Here is an 18,212-nt window from a genome sequence, read left to right as displayed (position 1 = left end):
CCTCGGTATTATTTTCAGAGGCGAGGCAAATGAATTGGAAATGTCTAGTCTAGATTTACTCTCAGGGATTACACGAGGTACCCTGTCAATGAGGAAAAAACTATTAAAAAAGCTATATCATTTTAAAATAAAATTTTGCATTTTTATTTTTTTCAATATGTCCCTTAAAATTATTTTTTTAAACTTTGATTCACCTTACTTGACATGAAACGTGAATCGTCCTTGAACTTCCTAACTCAACGTGCAATTTGAATTATAAATTTAGTACTTTCTTTTGATAATCGTATCGTCTCTTAGAGCAAGAGTAGGCCAGAGAGTTTGAGTAAGCCAGTGGCTGGGGATAATTTGTGCTGATGACACAAGGTCCACTTGAGAGCATATAATTCAGAAAATACGGTTCATCTGTGTCATATGGATAGAATGTGATTTTGGAGACCTTCTCAAGTATTCCTCGACAGCCAACACATTTCGTGGGACATTCCCGAGCCGAATTAAAGTGCTCGGCTGGTCATATCCAGCCTAAGAACCGTCTTTTCTTCACCTCACCCTTAAGCGTACCCACACCTTCCCCACTCTCTTCAGCATCCACACCCCCCTTCCTCTCCTCATACCCCCCACCCCCCAGGCTTCTCCCCATGCTGTCCCCCCCGGACCCCTTATCCACCCTCAGCCCATACCCGTCTTTCTTTCCACATCCGAACCCATCCCCTTTCCCTGCCGTCTCTCTTTCTCTCCTCTCTTCGAGTTTCCCCAAATACCCAGCCTCCCCACATCGAACTCCCACTTCCAACCTCGAGCTGAAGAAACAAAGCCGCGCTCCTTCGCCTAGATATGTGGATCTTCGTCCTCATCCTCACCGCCGTCGTGCTGTTACTGACCGTGGGCGGGAGGAGACCCCCGCAGTACCCACCAGGTGAGGCTTCCGCTGCCGGTATCAGACCCTTCGCCCCTCCGAAAAGGGAAAATGCTCGGCAATTCAACATCCAAATCAAAAGTCTTGTTTCTAATACCGGATGCTGTTGCTAATTTTGTCTAATGCATATTCTCAACAAATTAAATATATCCTTGGGACGCTCGATGAACATTTCATATCGAAGTGTGCACTCGAATGTGGAGTAAGTTCTTCCTCAGTTTCTCTGTTTTACGTTTTATTTGTTCGTCGAGTTGTCTTGACAAAGATATTTTGGTGTCTATACGTATTTGCAAGGTTTATATCATTCAACACCCATTGGAATGTCCTTAAGGATAACCGTACGATATAACAGATCAAAAATGCCCCCTGATAAAATCAATTTCCCTTTGCCCCCCCTCTTCATCTCTGTGTACATCCTTCCTCCCTTCATCCCGTTCAACATCCCTATCCTATTCCTGCCCCTTCCTCGTTTGCCTAATGTTCTCCCCTCTATCACATTCTTCAACATCCCCCTACCGATCAATACGCTCTTCTTGCATTAATGTCTATTTCGATAATATAATATCACTGCTGAGTGAGGGATATTCAGTTGCGGCGGCGTTCGGCTTGGATTTTGAAGAGATCGTGATTTTGTTACAATTTACTACTATTAAATATAATACCACTGTGTTGTGAGGGTTGCTCACTTGTGCCGGAATTCATGTTGGTTTTTGACGAGAGTCGTAAATGCCGTTGTGTCCTGGAATAGGTTCATTAGACTATTAGACCCCTGTGAACAAACCTCGAAAATAAATTTTGTTTACTCGTTTTCCTTGCCTTTCTTAGGTTCCTTTTCTCGTCCTCCACCTCCCCTATTTTCAAGCTAGACTCTTTTGGAGTGCATACTAGACTTCATATGAAAGCGCTCAGGATTCTAGCGGAATTTCTAGTGAATTTCCATCAACCTGATGGGCTCCCGAGCGCAAGACTGATGACGATGGCTCATTTTTTTGTTGGGTGGTCACATAGGAAGGTACCAAGTAATGTCCTCCATTGGAGGCCACAGTGACTTTCCCCTGAGATCCTAAGCCTGAATAATGTTAATGGGCTCTAATCCCACTCTCTCGGCGATGTGTCAACTGGTCCTGATTTACGGAACTAAGCGTTTCTTTCCAGTCGTTGCCCCTCGCCCGCGCTGAAGGTTTCTGGCCTTGGACGAATTAGAGCAGTTCTAGATTTATTTTATTTCTTATGTATCGACTTAATTGGGCGAGGTTGAGACTAATAGTCCCTTCTTCCACCAAATCGTAGGATAATCAATGATGAGCCAAAGGAAGGGAATCGGCTGCTCCCTCTTGATGGAATCTGCAATCCTTGGATTTCGCTGCAAATTGTCCCATCCCTCACTCCTTCAATTGGTGGTATCAGAATCCTGTGTTATGGAATCTTGCAAAATTTGAAATATTCGACAGTCTCTAGACTATGATGGACATTTATTGGGTATTTAGAATGGGAATGGGTATTTAGAATCATAAAGTGCAATTTTATTTTATGAAAATGGTAAATGTTTCATTGTACAAGCATTGCTATTCATACGGTCAATAATATCAATGGAGTATAAAAGACCTAAAAATTTTCAATTATTTTAATTTTATCTGAACCTTGGTTTCCCTAATAAATATCGTAGTGTATGAACTAGGTAAATGTTAGCAGAAAGGTTTTATGAAGGAGGATATTAACTTCTCACTTTTATTCTCTTGAGCAATTATGGGCACAACTTCAGCACATTCTTGAAAATCCTGAGTTTCTTGATGATGGTATTTTCCATGTTCTCCTGAAATTTGGATCCACCTCAAACCAGGGAACCCAGTGAGCGTGGTGCTCGGGGCTGTTGCCCTTGCTCCGTTGTTTCCTTACCTTATAATCCAGGAGCATGCTGAAGAAGCTAGCAACAACGTGGGAGAAAGTTAGAATATTAAAATGTTACACAACCAGCATAAGTCGTACGCTTCTTCGGTATTATAGAGGGGGAAGGGGTGGTGAGCCAAGTCATATACCTTCTCCGAGTAAAGGACCCATGCTGCTTCCGAGAATCACCTTAGCGACCGGGAATCACGCGACGGTAATCCCGCGACGGTAATCCTGGATGCAGCATGGATCCTTCATTAGATAGACGTCGCCGGAAGCCTAAGCGTTAATCTTCTCTGAGTACTTGTTGGTTTGTCATTTTTTATTCGTTTCACTTAACTATTTCCAATGAATTCTGATGACTAATTTAATATTAGGATTAATTATAGAGTACTTCTATCCAATTACGAACAATTCCTTTAAAAATTCATGTTGATGCAAACTTAGCAGAACGTTTTTTATTAAAAGGAGTTTAATTGAATGAGTGGGTTCTTAATAATTCAGCCGTTCGAAGTTATGAGATGAGCATAGGAACCAATTTTTGGAAAGTATTGAACACTGGATAATTGACTGATAACATTTTTCTTCCTCTACATGAGCATATTTTTTCAAAGCAGAACTCTTAGTTGGGTAAACAATAATTATATCCAGTCAACCTTGATCCATGATAATATCCCTGTTGAAATTCAGTGGGTACATCAGTTATTGATAAGCTAGCGAACATTGGAAAGCAGTATTCACTTGCATAAAGATAAGCAGTTCTGCTTATTTATTTACCACTGAATCAAATATAATTAGCTTATATAATATTCGCACAATATCGCTAGTAGTTAATAATAATTAGGCCCGTTCGATTAGAATCAGGCAATTTATTGTTTCAATTTTTCGGGGTACCTTATTTTTAAATCCCCAATACAATTTCGTTAATTTTTTACAATACAAAATATGAGTTACATGCCCTTCCTTTCCGTCGTTCTCCCCGTTCCCACTTTATCTTTTGTTGATAAATCTATCCAATATTTTACTAATCGGTTCCTCGTGAGCATATTTCCCAATTTGTTGGACGTTACACAAATATCCAAGGATAGCTTCCAGTTCGCATCTTTTCTCGGCATAAATTGGGCAATAAAGGACTCTTTGTATTGCCGTGTCCTCCTCCATCATGCATTCACACGTCCCCTCCTTTTTTCGCCTATTTTCTTGAGGTATAATCTAAACTCCCCGTGTCCTGTTAAAATTTGCGTAGTTCCTTTGTAAGTTTTAAAGTTGATCTTCATTCTTTCCTTCATGCTAGGCAGGAATTGTCTGGTTGTTTTCCCCTTTTCTAATGTTTCCCATCCCCGTTCCCATTTATCCAGGAAATACGCTCTTATAACCTTCCTGCCCCTGCTCCATTTCTCAGTTGTAGACAAAGTTACATCTCCTAGAGTAGCCTCTTCCATCTGCCTTATCCGAGACTTGATTCTTATTTCCTCTATTGAGAGAATTATCGGCTGTATCCCAGTTATTAATTTTAGAACTTCATTACATACCGTATTATAGCTCCCGGATATTGCAATTAGGCAAGATCTTTGGGCCGCCTCCAGTTTCCTCCGGATTCTGCTTTAATTTAGCCTCTCTCCCCACACCTCACAGCCGTATGGCAATATTGGAATGGTGACTCAGTTGTATATAGTTCTTAGGCTATTTACGATTATGCCAAATTTGGGCCTGGACAGCCTTCTTAAGTTGTTGAATATTTTCTTGACGTTGCCTGCGGCATAATTTGCGTATTCCTGGAATGTTAGTCTGATATCGAATTCAATGCCCAGGTATCTGAATGTGGCGGTTCTTTTGATGTTTTAACCATAGATTTTATAGCTGGGTTTCTTAACAATTTTTTCCCGAACACGATGTATTTGGTCTTATCAAAAGAAATTTTTAATTACAATTTAGCACTCCATGACCCCACTATATGGCAAGATTCCTTTGCGATGTTTTCTGTTCATCTCCTGGAATTTGCAGGCATTGTGATCACCACGTCATCGGCGTAGTCTGTCCATCTGCAGTTTTCAGGGAGGGGTTAATTCAGTTAATCGTTCATGGCGATGTGCCAAAGAAAAGGACCGAGTATACATCCCTGTGTTGCCCCTTTTGTAAGTTCTTTTCGGTTTCCAAGTTATTTAGTTGTATTTTGGTTGTTCTATTCAAGAAATAATTTTTAATAAGTTCTACTATTGGTTCCATCGTAAGTAGTTATCAGCCTGATGACTCTCTTCATTTTCCTGTTTTTACCGGTTCGTAGGCACTGAAACCTACCGAGGTACTCGAAAATATTTTCCTGCCGTGTATAAAATTATCATGGATTTCATCCAGTGGCCTAACAAAGGGTACTTTACCATTGATTTCAACCAGAAGGTTGATATTTATTGGCCCTCCAGGTTATCTTATTCCTATACAATCTCGTTTTCTTCGTATGGTGATTTAAGTTTTGTTGGTTCTAATTTTTTTAAGAGTATTCCTTTCGAGTCAAAGTTAAATAAGCATTGAATACTTAGACGACGCTTCTTACCCTTAGCGTATGTTACCACGGTTCCAATGTACTTCTTTCCCCCTTCGCTTGCGTGACCTACTTTTTTCTTTGCGAGTAATGACTGTTCTCTTTGGGGTAATAATTGCGATAGATTAAGACGTGGAAAAATAATTTTGAATCAATCTGTTAATATAGAATCTGGGTTTTTTTCTGGAGGCGAAACGATTTTCTATTAGGGAGGTGAGAGAGAGACCCCAGTGACATTCTCACATCGTTGGTATGAACCATACCGGCAGGGTACATCTATTTATTTAATGCTAGAAGAGTCCCCTATGCGTGACGGCTCCCACCGTAACCATATCGAGTTACTTTGGAGCTCCTCGGTAAATCCTGGCTCATTAGTATGAGCTAGGGCGAATCCAGGGTTAACTTTCGAGGGATTTTGGGCGGAATGTTGAGGTATCAGTTTTTTTTTCGAGGGGAACAATCTAGAAACATTACCAAATGTTTTCCTGTCAAATCTTATTGAAAATAGAAAGGACTTAATACTTCGAAACAGATATCAGACAACCCAGAATAACCAATAGTTGAAAATTTAAAATGAGCGGCTAGATTAATGTCGATTTTCTTGCATAGAACTGACCACAATATTGATGAGGAGAAAAATATTAAGTTAGTAGGAACTGAAATGCAGCGGCTTTAAAAATAGATCTTCTGTTTTTGGTAATGAGTAATATCCAGCAATTTATTGAAATAGAATAGAAGAAATATCACATCTTGGACGTCGGCAGGGTATATAACCCCTCGCCCCCCCCCCCTTCCTTTCTTCTCCCATCCTGGATCCACCTCTGAGTTTCAATATGAGGACCTCTTCATTCATTTAATGCATGAAGATTTTTACAAATACCTAATTTTCCGGTGCATATGGTTCCAGGGCCGATGTGTTTCCCGCTGATTGGCTGCTGGCTCCATGTGGTCTTCCTTGTGCGCCGCATGGGCTTCGTCCATTCTGCGTGGGAACACCTCGCCCGCGAGCACGGGCCACTGGTGGGCCTCAAGATGGGCCGCTCCAACGTGGTGCTGGTGTCGGGTGCGCAAGCGGTTGCTTCAGTGTTGTCAGATCGCCGCTTCGACGCCAGGCCGGACAACTTCTTCTGTAGGATGAGGACCTTTGGAAAGAGACTGGGTAAGTGGGAAATGTGCCTGCACGAGAAGGATGTGATATCCTAAATCCATTCATGTACGTGTCGGAATATTCTCTTCAGGATGGAGTGCATTTCCCCATTCATGGAGAAATGAATATTATGCAGGATAAAATAACCACAGTAACCAACCCGAAACTTTGATATGGAGCATAGTTTTGCACGGCACGGAAACTTGGTCGTTGAAGAAAAATGAAGAGCGTGGATTGTAGGCTTTCGAGATGTGGATGTGAAGGATATAAATAGTAAAACTGACGGAAAAGAAAGCAAATGAGGAAGTACTGGGCATGGTGGGGGAGGAGAGAAGGCTGTTGAAGGAAATGCAAGCAAGGAATGAAAAGTGGATGCAGAAAATTTTTATTGACGATGGAATATTGAAGACTGTGATGGAGGAGAGAACTTTGGGCAAGCTAGGTAGTGGAAGGAAAGGAATAGGCATGTTGGGCGGAATGAAGCGAACCAGCAAGTAAGCGGATTGAAGAAAGTTTTGCTGCAGAGTAGGGTATCAGGTCGTGTCCTCTTGGGATGAGCTTAGAAATGGAGCTGTGCGCAGTATTTGTCCATCCAAAACCTTCCTAAAACGGTAAACTACCAAGTATAATTAACCCAAATGTTATTTGAGAGGTGAGGGTCCAGCTCACCTTGTAAGAAGTTCTATATGCCTCTGGTTTCCCTAGAAGATCTAGTAAACTCGAAAGTCTACGGATACGGAGCCTTTGGCCAGTAGCCTGGCGCTCTATCCACTGCTCTGCGAACCATAAAATATTACATATTCATTATATATTTCAAAGCATTTCGTATTAAAGGGGCACGGTGGTGTACTTGGTTGATAAGTTGATATACCTGTAGCTACGAAGGTTAAGAAGTAGGATCACGTTTTAACAATGATAGGATATAGTCACTGTCGGTTTAAGGGGAGTTGGCGCTTGCAAGCTTCAGAATTAAAATTTTTTAACATTTTGATATATTTTCAAGTAATGACGCTGAAATCTATTTCGTTGAAAAACAATATTATGGAGAATTTTTTACTGCATTTCTTGTTAATTTAATAGAAAAATTCGAAGGATTTTCGATATTTATATCAGTCATTTTTAAATTTGAAAAATTAATTGCCGCCTGTCTGCAGATATCCAGGTAATGATAACCATCGAAATTTTGATAAATTTATTTCCTGAGGATTAAAATTTTGAAATGTCAACGATTTTGAAAATTATTTAGTACATAAATTTACGACGAGGTAGTTTGAATATATATTACACGTGTATAAAACCCTGGTGATTATGTGTATTCCCAGACATTTCAATGAATAGTGATGGTATTTTCAATAATTTAGTACTGATGTAGTTGAATCCATAGGTACAAATTTTCCGCGTATAAGAAATGTTGAGTATATGGACATCGGCATAGAAAATTTTATAACATGCCACCGAGAAGGTTCAATGTATGTTTCAACTCAATCCAATAAATATTGCTATGAATGAAGTGAAAGTTTTCGCTGAAATGGTTTCGAGCCCGAGGTGGGAATCGTTGGAGTAGCGATTTCAATTTTAAATTTAGATTTGTAGGAAACTAAACCGTCAATAAAACGTTTTTCTTGCGAAATATTTTTTTGTGTACCAAACGGCCGGTATTTTTGGAATTAGCCTTGCACTTAGCCCCAATAAAATATGTCATCGCCTGTTTCGCTGGGTTTTCATCAACACATATGATCTACAAGCCAATCAGCAGTGTGTCAGATTGTGCCCGGAAAAATGATAAGGTATGGGAAATAGGAGTGTCCACTCTATATGTGACAGTAACGGTAAGTAATTACAAGATGGAATTTTATAAGGATAATTAGTATTAATAAGGATTATTTTAGCCAATCAATTTGTAAAGAGACGCGTCTTCCTATAATTATTTCTGTGCCTTAAAACAAACAAGCATGTGGCAAAACTAATCATACGTTATTGGGCTATTTTTCTACATGAAGTGATGACATTCGCTCAATGCATAAAATGAGTGAAAATAACTGTAATCATAATCGCCGGAAATCATAAGCTAAAATACAAAGGCTAACCTTCACCAGCAACTGGCAATTATTCTACTTCGAAACGCTAATGCATGTGCCAGTTTTTATCTTTTCTGGCTTTCAAAATACACGTATATGTAGTTCCGATTCCCAAATCTTTTAGGTGAGTCTTAATTGACTTTCCGTGTACGGGAGACGTTAACATAAGAGCTCTGACCTCTCTACGTCAACTTATCAACTATTTGTGCTCAATTCGTAAATGTTGAAAATATAAATAATGTGTTAGTTAAATATTAAGGATTAGGTAGCAGAATTGTTATAACACTACCGATATAGTAGGTCATTATAAATATTAATTTACGATAGCTATCACATGGTACACTTATGGGTCGATTGTCATGATATGATGCAAGTACAGGGTCGCACCCAAAAGTGGTAGGACTGATTTTGTACAAGAATTTTATTGACGATATACTTTCATCGACTTAATAATCTTCAAAGTATGCTCCTTGAGCTGCTACACACTTAGTATAACGTTGCTCCCATTCCCCGTACGCCCGCTGGAAATTTTCTTTGGGGATGCCGTTGATGACCCTCGTCGAAGCCTCTTGAACGGCCTTTATCGAGTCAAAACGTCGTCCCTTGAGCTGTCTTTTCATCAGGAGGAAGAAGAAGAAGTCCGGTGGTGCCAGATCGTGAGAATAGGGCGGGTGCGGCAACGTGGCAACGCCGTATTTGGCCAGGAGCTGTCTGACGACGAGCGCGCCATGGCAGAATTTTCGGCACCATCTTGGCGCACACCTTGCGCATGGCCAAATCCTGTGAAATAATGCGTTGGACGTTGGATGCAGACAGACCCAACTGGTCTGCAATTTCTTCACTGGTTAAGCGTCGGTCTGTGTTCAGCAGTATCCTCACTCTGTCCACATTCGTGTCGGTTCTTGCCGTCGACGGCCGTCCGGAGCGATGGTCGTCTTCAACGAGCTCCCTACCCTCTTTAAACAACTTGTGCCAGTCAAATACTGTAGAACGGCTTAAGGCAGTGTCCCCATAAGCCTGCTTGATCATATCGAGGGTCTCAGTAGCCGTCTTCCCGAGTTTCGTACAAAACTTCACGGAATAACGTTGTTCTAAATTCAGATTCATTTTGTTTTTCGACGCGGACAAAAAACTTGCTTCACTAAAAACGGTGTCCTCACTCAACGACAGCCCGCAGGCGACTGAGGTTGGTGTTGGTCTGTTGCTAAGAGCCCCCTCCACCTTACCCTGCCAGGCAGACCCCCTGCATCGCTCCGTTCGCGCCAGAAAAAATCAGTCCTACCACTTTTGGGTGCGAACCTGTACACTTGATTTCACCTTCACTCGTGATATATTTCGTTTCTTTGAAAGAAATCAGTATTTTATAATGATAAATAATAGCTCGCATTATATTTCATTATGAAGCACATTGTTGTTACGTATACATTTTTCCTTTTTTATTGAGAAATGTTCACAATTGGCTTATGGTAAAAAATTGGATGTGAAATATTGCTACTTTTTCAGTTGGCAGCGAAATATTTCAAAATTTCATTTCCTCAAAAAATGCCGTAAAACCAACTCTAGCAGATGTATATTATAGCGTTAGTATGATCTGATAGGCTAAAAGTATAAGTTTTTCACAACAACTGGAATATATTTACTCATTCAAATTGACGCTCTTTGAATTCCTGAATGCGAATAGTGCCAAATTCTTCGGAGAATAATCCAAAAAGTCACTCGGGAACCCCATTTGGGTCATTTTCAGATATTGATGCCCTTTGTTTTTTTGTTCGTATTCTTTATTTTGTACTACTATAGCACAAACTTTTAACTACAAAACAGAGGATTAAACAAATTAATGCCCAAAATTATTTGTCCGAATAAGTCTTTTCCAGGACATTGTTGGCGTCACAAAAATCCACACTGTTACAAATGTAGAAGGACCCTTGACGCCCCGCATTCTAACGTGTTTTCTCGTTATGCTAAGGCCCAAAGACCCTCGAAAGCATTATTGTGTGCTCCAGTAACTGGATCTCGATGATTTTCTCTGTGACATACAGTCAAATGCATGACATCCGTAAAGATGACGTTGTGACCTTCCCATCAGTCAGACATTACATAATTATTCTGTAAACATCCCTGGACGGATAGAATTCTAAATGAAATTTAATAACATATTTGCTATCCTGCCGGACACGGTGTGTATAAAATAGCGATCTCTTAGCAAATACCTCCGGCAACCTATTGTTCTGGGTACATTCTGTCATTAGGAGAATTACGTCGTGAAAAGACTGTCGTCAATTTCTACAGTTAAAACATCCCCACCGGGATTTTTCGTAATTCTACAGTAAGAAATAATCACTAACTTCTCTATCAAAATTTTTCCTGCCAGTGACTGTCGCACTGCTCATTCCAAACTCTTCGTTACAGAACTTCAATGCGCCGTGCTTCTTGCGCCTCAAGAAGAGCCTTTCCTCAAGCTAAAACTGCATATGAAATATGCAATAATCTCCAAATATATTTTGCTGAACTCCAACCATGCATGCTTTCTAAGATGTATGGAAGTGCGACGGGAACTTTAATGATATCACCAGGTCTCCTCATCTTAAAGAGTCAAACTCATTTGGTACCCGCGTGATTACAAATTATTGATCTGCTCAGTATGCCTTTACTCAACAGGAAGCAAACAATGTGTAGTTCACCTGGAAGTTCTCTAATTCAGTTAATTAAACCTACGACAAGCGATGGATATCCCATCGAACATTAAGTTCGCAAAGTTAAAATGAAATTAAAGTTAGCAAAGTAAAGTGAAAAACAAATGTTTACTAAATCACTGTCAAATAAAAGATAGGAAAGTAAACAACAATTCAGATACGAAAATAAACAATAATTGGGATACGGAAGTAAACAAGGAAACAATAATTTTTTTGCCAAAACGGCGAAATATACAAATGGCTTCCACCTTCTGAACAGGACTCGCTATTTTTTTTATCATCCCAGCCGATAAAACGTAATTAATGAGTACTTTGATATATGCTCCATTGAAAATTTCTCAATATCTCTAATAAGTGACTTATACCATAGACACCCTAACGTGTGGCGGGTTCCAACATGAGAGAGTATTCCGTTGATGTGCACGGTGCATCGCCCTTTTGAATGAGAAATTCCGTCCTTTCCGCAGGCATCGTATTCACCGACGGTGAGCTGTGGCAGATCCACCGCCGTTTCTGCCTGCGTCACCTTCGCGACGTGAACGGGCTGGGGAGCCGAAGGATGGAGGGGATGCTGCAGCGAGAGGCTTCCGCCCTCGTCGACTTTTTGAGATGCAAAGCAGAGCGGGAGGGAGACGAGCAGTCCCCGGGCACTGTGGTGACCTTCAACTCTCTCTTCGACCTGCCAGCCCTAAACGTAGTATGGTCTATGGTGGTCGGGGGTACGATACCCATGGGTGAGGAGGAGATGAGCGTCGCTAGTAAGGGAGGCCACGATACCCAGTACCTCATGAGCCTCGTGAGGGAGGCGTTCAGTCTGCAGGATATATCCGGCGGAATCCTGGGGCACATGCCATGGCTCAGGCACGTGGCGCCATCACTCATCGGCTACACACAGTTGTGCTCGACCGTGGAGAAGATACAGGAATTCCTTCGGGTAAACATTCGACGGATTTGCTCTTCAAGTCTATTTTTAACATGTGTTAATTAATAATTTTTTCCCATCTTTCTTCTATAGAGCTATGCTTAGTCTCCGGTCTTAGTCCTTGCCACTTCAAGGGAATGGGGAGATTGTTACCAGACAAATGGCTAAGTAGGAACTAGTCAGGAAGTAATGAGTGGAGCATAGACCGGGATACAAGTATGTCGTTCTCTGACTTCCATTTTGTTCTCTGTGCGGTGTTGCCGAGCATCATGAGTGTAACTTCATAGCTTGTTATTGGAATTGTTCCCAGACCCAAGAGAGCAGTCTTAATTTTACCGGCATTACCCTAAACCTTGATGCAATGCACTTGGTTTGAGTTATCTCGAGTTCTAGGTTCCTTCCTCGCGATGTTCCCACACATTCAGGGACTCGTTCAAGTGAACGCGTGCTGCGTGAAATTATCGGTCGCCGCCTTGCAATTCATGATATGCCTATGTAAACGAATGATCAACGAGGCGAGGGGCAGCTCCTGTGGTGTATTGAATTGTTGGATCAATAGAAATTTTAGGAATGCTAAACAATGCCACAAAAGCGTAGTAGAATTCGGGTTATGAATGTACATATGATATCAATTTGGAAGTCGGGGTTGCGTTTGCATATCTAATATACGCTCAGATTTTTGCCATGCCATCGATTATAATTGTACCAAAGTTCGTGGCCAAACACCTGCCGATATATTTACCATTGTTTTACGGAAGTTGATCGGAATCGATCGATATTCAACATTGATTGCACGAATGTCGCCGAACTTCGAGGATTTCAAATTATAATTGTATAAAAGTTAGATAGTATAAATCTCTTGGAAGTTGTACCGGACCAATTATGTACGAGCCAGGAGATCCTGTGCGTTATTGAAGATATCAGGGATAACAATGATGCTTCTGTAAATAACTGTATATTTTTGCAAGAATGCTAATTAGTGCACTAGACTGATTGATGATCTTGTGACAGCATCTTTGTTTGCACCCGCCGTGGCCCCCTGAAGGTTGGTTGGGGAAAAGAGCTACCCACGAGTACTAAGAGACTGCAGAATTACAATTGTGATTATACTTGATATGAGTGTAATAATCAACCGAATTATGGATGAATTGTATAGATACTCGTACCTTAAACTCGATCACAAATCCGTTGAAAAGGAAATTACCAAGGCCCCATGGGTAAAATGATGTACCATAGCATAAAGAGGCATCTTAACTGATTTCTTCAGCTACCTCTTATTAGGCAATAATTCCTGAGAATTCACTTTCTATGACCTGTTTCTAAGCGAGAGAAAATATTTGACTATCCCATTAACTTGAACTAGACACTTCGCTAATGCAATGTGAAGGTATATTTATTTTATATTGTTGAATTTAATACCAAACCTGTGTCATAATGCCCGCTATTCCATTGCGAGTAATGAGTTTCGAACCGTACTTAAATACTAGACCCATCATGGTCTCGTTACGTAATTTCCAAATGCTTTGAATTTTTTATGGGAGGAGCGTAAGAGGTGACCCGATCAGAAATGGCGAGGGATATTCATGGAGGTGGGGAATTTTTTTAGGGCCAGGGATTATTTGGGTGGGCTCGGCATAGTCGAAGGAGCGCAGAGCGAGTTAGGGTAAGTGAAGGGTTGGGGAAGAATTTGAGGCGTTGGAGAACGAGGGTTGTGCTTTATTCTAAAGTTGTAAGTAAGAGTATTTGTCTAAAAGTGTAAGTTAGAGGGCTTTTTTGCTGGCTAGTCGGACATCTCATATTTACCAGATGTAATGAAGATTAAACTTCACCGGAGACGTAATTTTTATTTCAGATTCATTTGCAACTGACATCCGGATGAACCCAGGTTCTGGGTTCATACAGAAGCAACATAAAGGGCAAGTCTACTTTCGGCAATAATTGCGATAAATCGCCCGATCCGAGTTGAAATCGACTTTACTCAGAAATCTGCGATTTCACACGTTTAGACTCGCGGAGTATTGTGGACGATTACTTGGAAGTACTAAATTCAAAGTGGTATTTTTGAATTCGGTAGTTGGTGCCGCTGCTGTGATCTTAACTAATATAAGTGACGATGGATTCTATTGTGAAGAAAGAGAAATAGGAGAAAAAGAAGGTGGTATTGCCTCCATCCCTTACAGATAAGAGATGACTAAAAGCACAAATGTGGCGAAGATACTTCTTGCGTAGTGTTTTCATGTAAAATGTTCGAGAGTAGAAATTCATGTCGTGTGTCTTGTAACAAACACGAAAGCCTCCATATCACTTGGACCAGTCTGGGCCATTTAAATTACCCCAAGCACTCCCAATGCAGTTTTTCGAAACTCATCCCAAAAACCGTCCATTTAATTATAGGTCATCCTCCCTATAACTTTTATACAAAGGGTGCCGATTTATTCCTTCGAAATACGTATGACAGTCTAATGAGGCAATAGAACATTGAAGTTTGCACATGTTTAGGTCATAAAAAATGCTATATGTTGACTTGTGGTTGCGATGCTGTCAGAAGGATAATGTATTCGTTTAAAACATTTAAAAAAATAATAAATCACGTTGAAATCTGTTTTTTGTGTATATGTGTTATGAGGAGTAAGGCAAAAGTTAAACATCCATTTTGGTTCTTCAAATTTTGTCTCTTTTATTTTCCATCTATAATAAAAATTCACGCTAAGATATCCGACCGAAGGTTTTGTTTCCATGTATTTTTTCTTTAAGGTACTCGTCATAAACGATAATAATACTGAAATTTCTCTCTCTGTCTCTCTTTTTTACGACCCTTTAAATATATGACTGCGTGATGGGTTGGGAAGTGTTAAATGGAAGTAAAACCGTTAGAAAAATACCCTTAGTAGGCCGGCCGGGATCAAAGCGTGCACAAGACCTTGCCCTTGGCCAAGACCACGTCACCTTTCGAGAAACGAGAGGTCGGAACGGCGGGGGGGGGGGATTTATGTGTTGTGGGAATGATTCATTTCATTCGGGGATATGTATTGAAGCAACCAATGGAGAGAAAGATGGGTGCAGTTGCCTAGTACAAAGATTGTATTTGGTATATTGGGAATTGGGTCAAACAAAATTCGTTCCGAAGGATCCATTTTCGGTCGAGCGCGTAAAATAAACGGTTCAGATGCCACCTTACCTCTTTTTTTGCAGAAAGGGAAGTGGGAAGCAAGTAAGTTTATGAAACGTCTCACGTAGTCCTTGGTACGTGTCAGGACGCTTGCCCTAGATAGCTCGATAAGCACCAAGAACCTACTAATTTGTTCATACAAGATATCTTGAATCGATCAAGTTTTCCTTTGCCACCGTGAAAGATATTGTCGAGGGAAACGGGAGCGTAAAATGCCGTCATGTGGACCTTGGGCAACGGATTGGAGAATGTGTGATGTGACCTGGAATGAAAGCGAATGCCATTTTAAGGTAAGTTCCTATTGACGGGTTGAGAGGGGGACAATTTCGTCGTCAGCGACCTGAACCCATTTTTCGTTTTAACATTTATCCCACCCTTTTTGAGGGGTTAACCGTTATTCCGGTCGGCGGAATGGATTTTATCGAGTTCTTCGCTGTAATTAGTGGTTGAGAGAGGCAGGCGTGCGAGGCGATCTGTGGGCAACTGCATTCCCGTTTGAAAGATAATAGGCGGGATCGTGAGGGATGGCGCGATTCGGAGCGGAGGCTTATCTGTGGACAGCAAAATCGTGTATTTCAGTTTCAACGGAGACATTAAGGTTCAAAGAATTTGTGTGTCCAAGATCTTCCTTCTCCTTAGTGAAGGCGATGTTTTTAATAGGGAATTAACTTATTTTTTGTCAACTTTCTCATTAGCGATTTATGACGGATCTGAGTTTCTCCTAAAAAATACATTATTTATTTAATTTCATTTATTTATGTCTTTTTTATACTTCTGATGCATCTTTTCAATGTTCCACCGCTAATCGTTGTACGTTCGGGTCAAAATATAATTTTTTTATTGCAAATGCAGTTGTTCTCCGCGCCAGAAAAGCGACGAGCTAATTGTGGTGAGTGAAAGTTATCGTTACACATGTACGCATTTTTTTTTTGTAGGCTACTGTTGCTGAACACCAAGCAAATCTCAATGCTGACGGCTGCCCGGAGGACCTAATTGAAGCTTATCTTATGGAGATGAACGCGGCAAACGCAGATTCGTCTTTCACAGGTTTAATCCTTTTCCATAATTTAATCCTAAATTCTGTATGTTAACATCTGAACAATATAAGGGCAGTGATGGAGTCAGAAAGTGAGATAGGTAGACGTGAAAGATGGAAATGAAACTTATGGTGATAAATTGGAGTAAACTTGTGGGAGTATCCATCTTCTGGCTCTGTATTAGTGTATACATTATTAAATATGGGTTAAATGGAAGAAGGGACCATTTGGTCTCAATTTCGCCCAAATAAAGACCTCTATCTATCTATCTATACATTATTAAATGCTGATTTTTAGCTTGATTTTTCCATTGATTTGGTTTAAAGAGTCGAATTCATTATTTTCGTGGCCAAATACCGCGCTCTGTGACGTATCTGGTCACTTTGATGCATTTAAATGTTTAAAATACAATGTCTCGGGAAGAAACTAATCATTCGAGAAATCTTCAAATACCAATCCTTTTATAAACTCCTCTACCAAGCTACCAAGCCTCATGTGATTTTACTTTTTATGCAGCCTCTGCTTGTAAGTACCAAAATCTTTTGACTTCTGGGAAAGAATATTCCCATGTCGGAGTCAGGCATAATAGAGCTGTTATTTAATCATAATTTCAGTATCTTACACTGTCGACATTTTGTAGTAATAAAAAGGTGAATTAAGGAGGCAGGAAGGAATCTAACCACTTCTGATATCAATTGAAATAAAACAATGCAATTTGGGCGTATAGGCGACTTCGCCTTCAACTCTGCACAACTGATCGTAGCGCATATATGTATTTTAACCACTCTTTTTGGGCAAAAAATGCGAATTACTCATGATTGTTACCCCTTGTTCGCAAGAAATTCAAAGTGTTTTTGGGCATAGAAAATAATTCCTTGAAAATCTTTTATTCGTGGGCCCCTAAATGAAAGAATGTTGGATATTACTGACTTGGGAACGTGTTTACGCTGTAACAATTGCTCTCCCACTTATAGTAGTAGTAATTGATTCGCCGGATAAGTGATTAATTTTAGCCAGTATTCAGTTCCTTCTCTCCTTCATACAGTGCCCTCTTAATCTACTTAAATGTTGCAATAAAAAAAGTAATATCAGCCGTGAAACGGCGATAAAACGGCATGGACTGGAAAATTTAGGAAAATCACGTGAAATTACCTTTAATTAACGTGAAATGTAATCGGGAATGGTTACAAGCTGGTCCGTCATCACAAATTATTTAATGTTGGTGCTTTAGGTAAAATTTGGCGTTGTTTTTCAGAATTTTGCATCCAGATTGCAAAGAGATTCACTCTTTATCCGATGCTAATGGATAGACGTCGTAATTTCAGTTCTTCTTCTAATAGACGGAATGAATAAGGGCTCCCCAACTCAATTCGCGCCGATATAAAATTTAATTTTACACGGACACATACATATACTCGTATTCCGGGAGTGGTGAATATCATAAGCCAATTGATAATGATGGGAAGCTCATGGTTCGTCTCAAATGTATAGTAATGGGTGGGGATAAGATTTTTAAATTAAACTACGAGACATTATTAAATGTTGTGAGTCATTAGTAATTCAATACTAAGATTTGTTTACCACAGCCCTCCATTCAGTATTGATTCCCCCTGATAGATTTTCTGTTTTGGGCTCTTCTTAATTTGTTGTATATATTTGTATCTCTGTCTTCCTCGCTGGATATTCTCTTCAAATAATGTTTCTACAACCGGATCTATTTTTTCAACTCTGTTGTGAAAGAGGAAAACAATTTTTAATATTTCACACAAGAGGCACACAAGATCAGCCATGTCATTGATGACCTAACCGAGCTGTTCTTTCTGCATT

General features: G+C 40.3%; 1 protein-coding gene across 1 annotated transcript in view; it reads left to right on the top strand.

Annotated features, from left to right (window-relative positions):
- The first annotated feature begins 670 nt into the window (after positions 1-670).
- LOC139692489 (methyl farnesoate epoxidase-like) overlaps positions 671-18,212 on the top strand; it is a 33,006-nt gene continuing 15,464 nt past the window's right edge. The window contains exons 1-4 of the mRNA XM_071590707.1: positions 671-913; positions 6,247-6,498; positions 11,725-12,191; positions 16,284-16,395. Coding sequence (XP_071446808.1) covers positions 832-913; positions 6,247-6,498; positions 11,725-12,191; positions 16,284-16,395 — 913 coding nt within the window. The 5' untranslated portion in view covers positions 671-831. The remainder of the gene's footprint in view (positions 914-6,246; positions 6,499-11,724; positions 12,192-16,283; positions 16,396-18,212) is intronic.

The sequence above is a fragment of the Hetaerina americana genome, unplaced genomic scaffold (genome assembly GCF_022747635.1).
Source record: "Hetaerina americana unplaced genomic scaffold, ioHetAmer1.1.p SCAF_4, whole genome shotgun sequence".
Taxonomy (NCBI): Eukaryota; Metazoa; Arthropoda; class Insecta; order Odonata; family Calopterygidae; genus Hetaerina; species Hetaerina americana.
The sequence above is the reverse complement of the archived record's forward strand: the minus strand, read 5'-3'. Positions and strand labels throughout refer to the sequence as shown.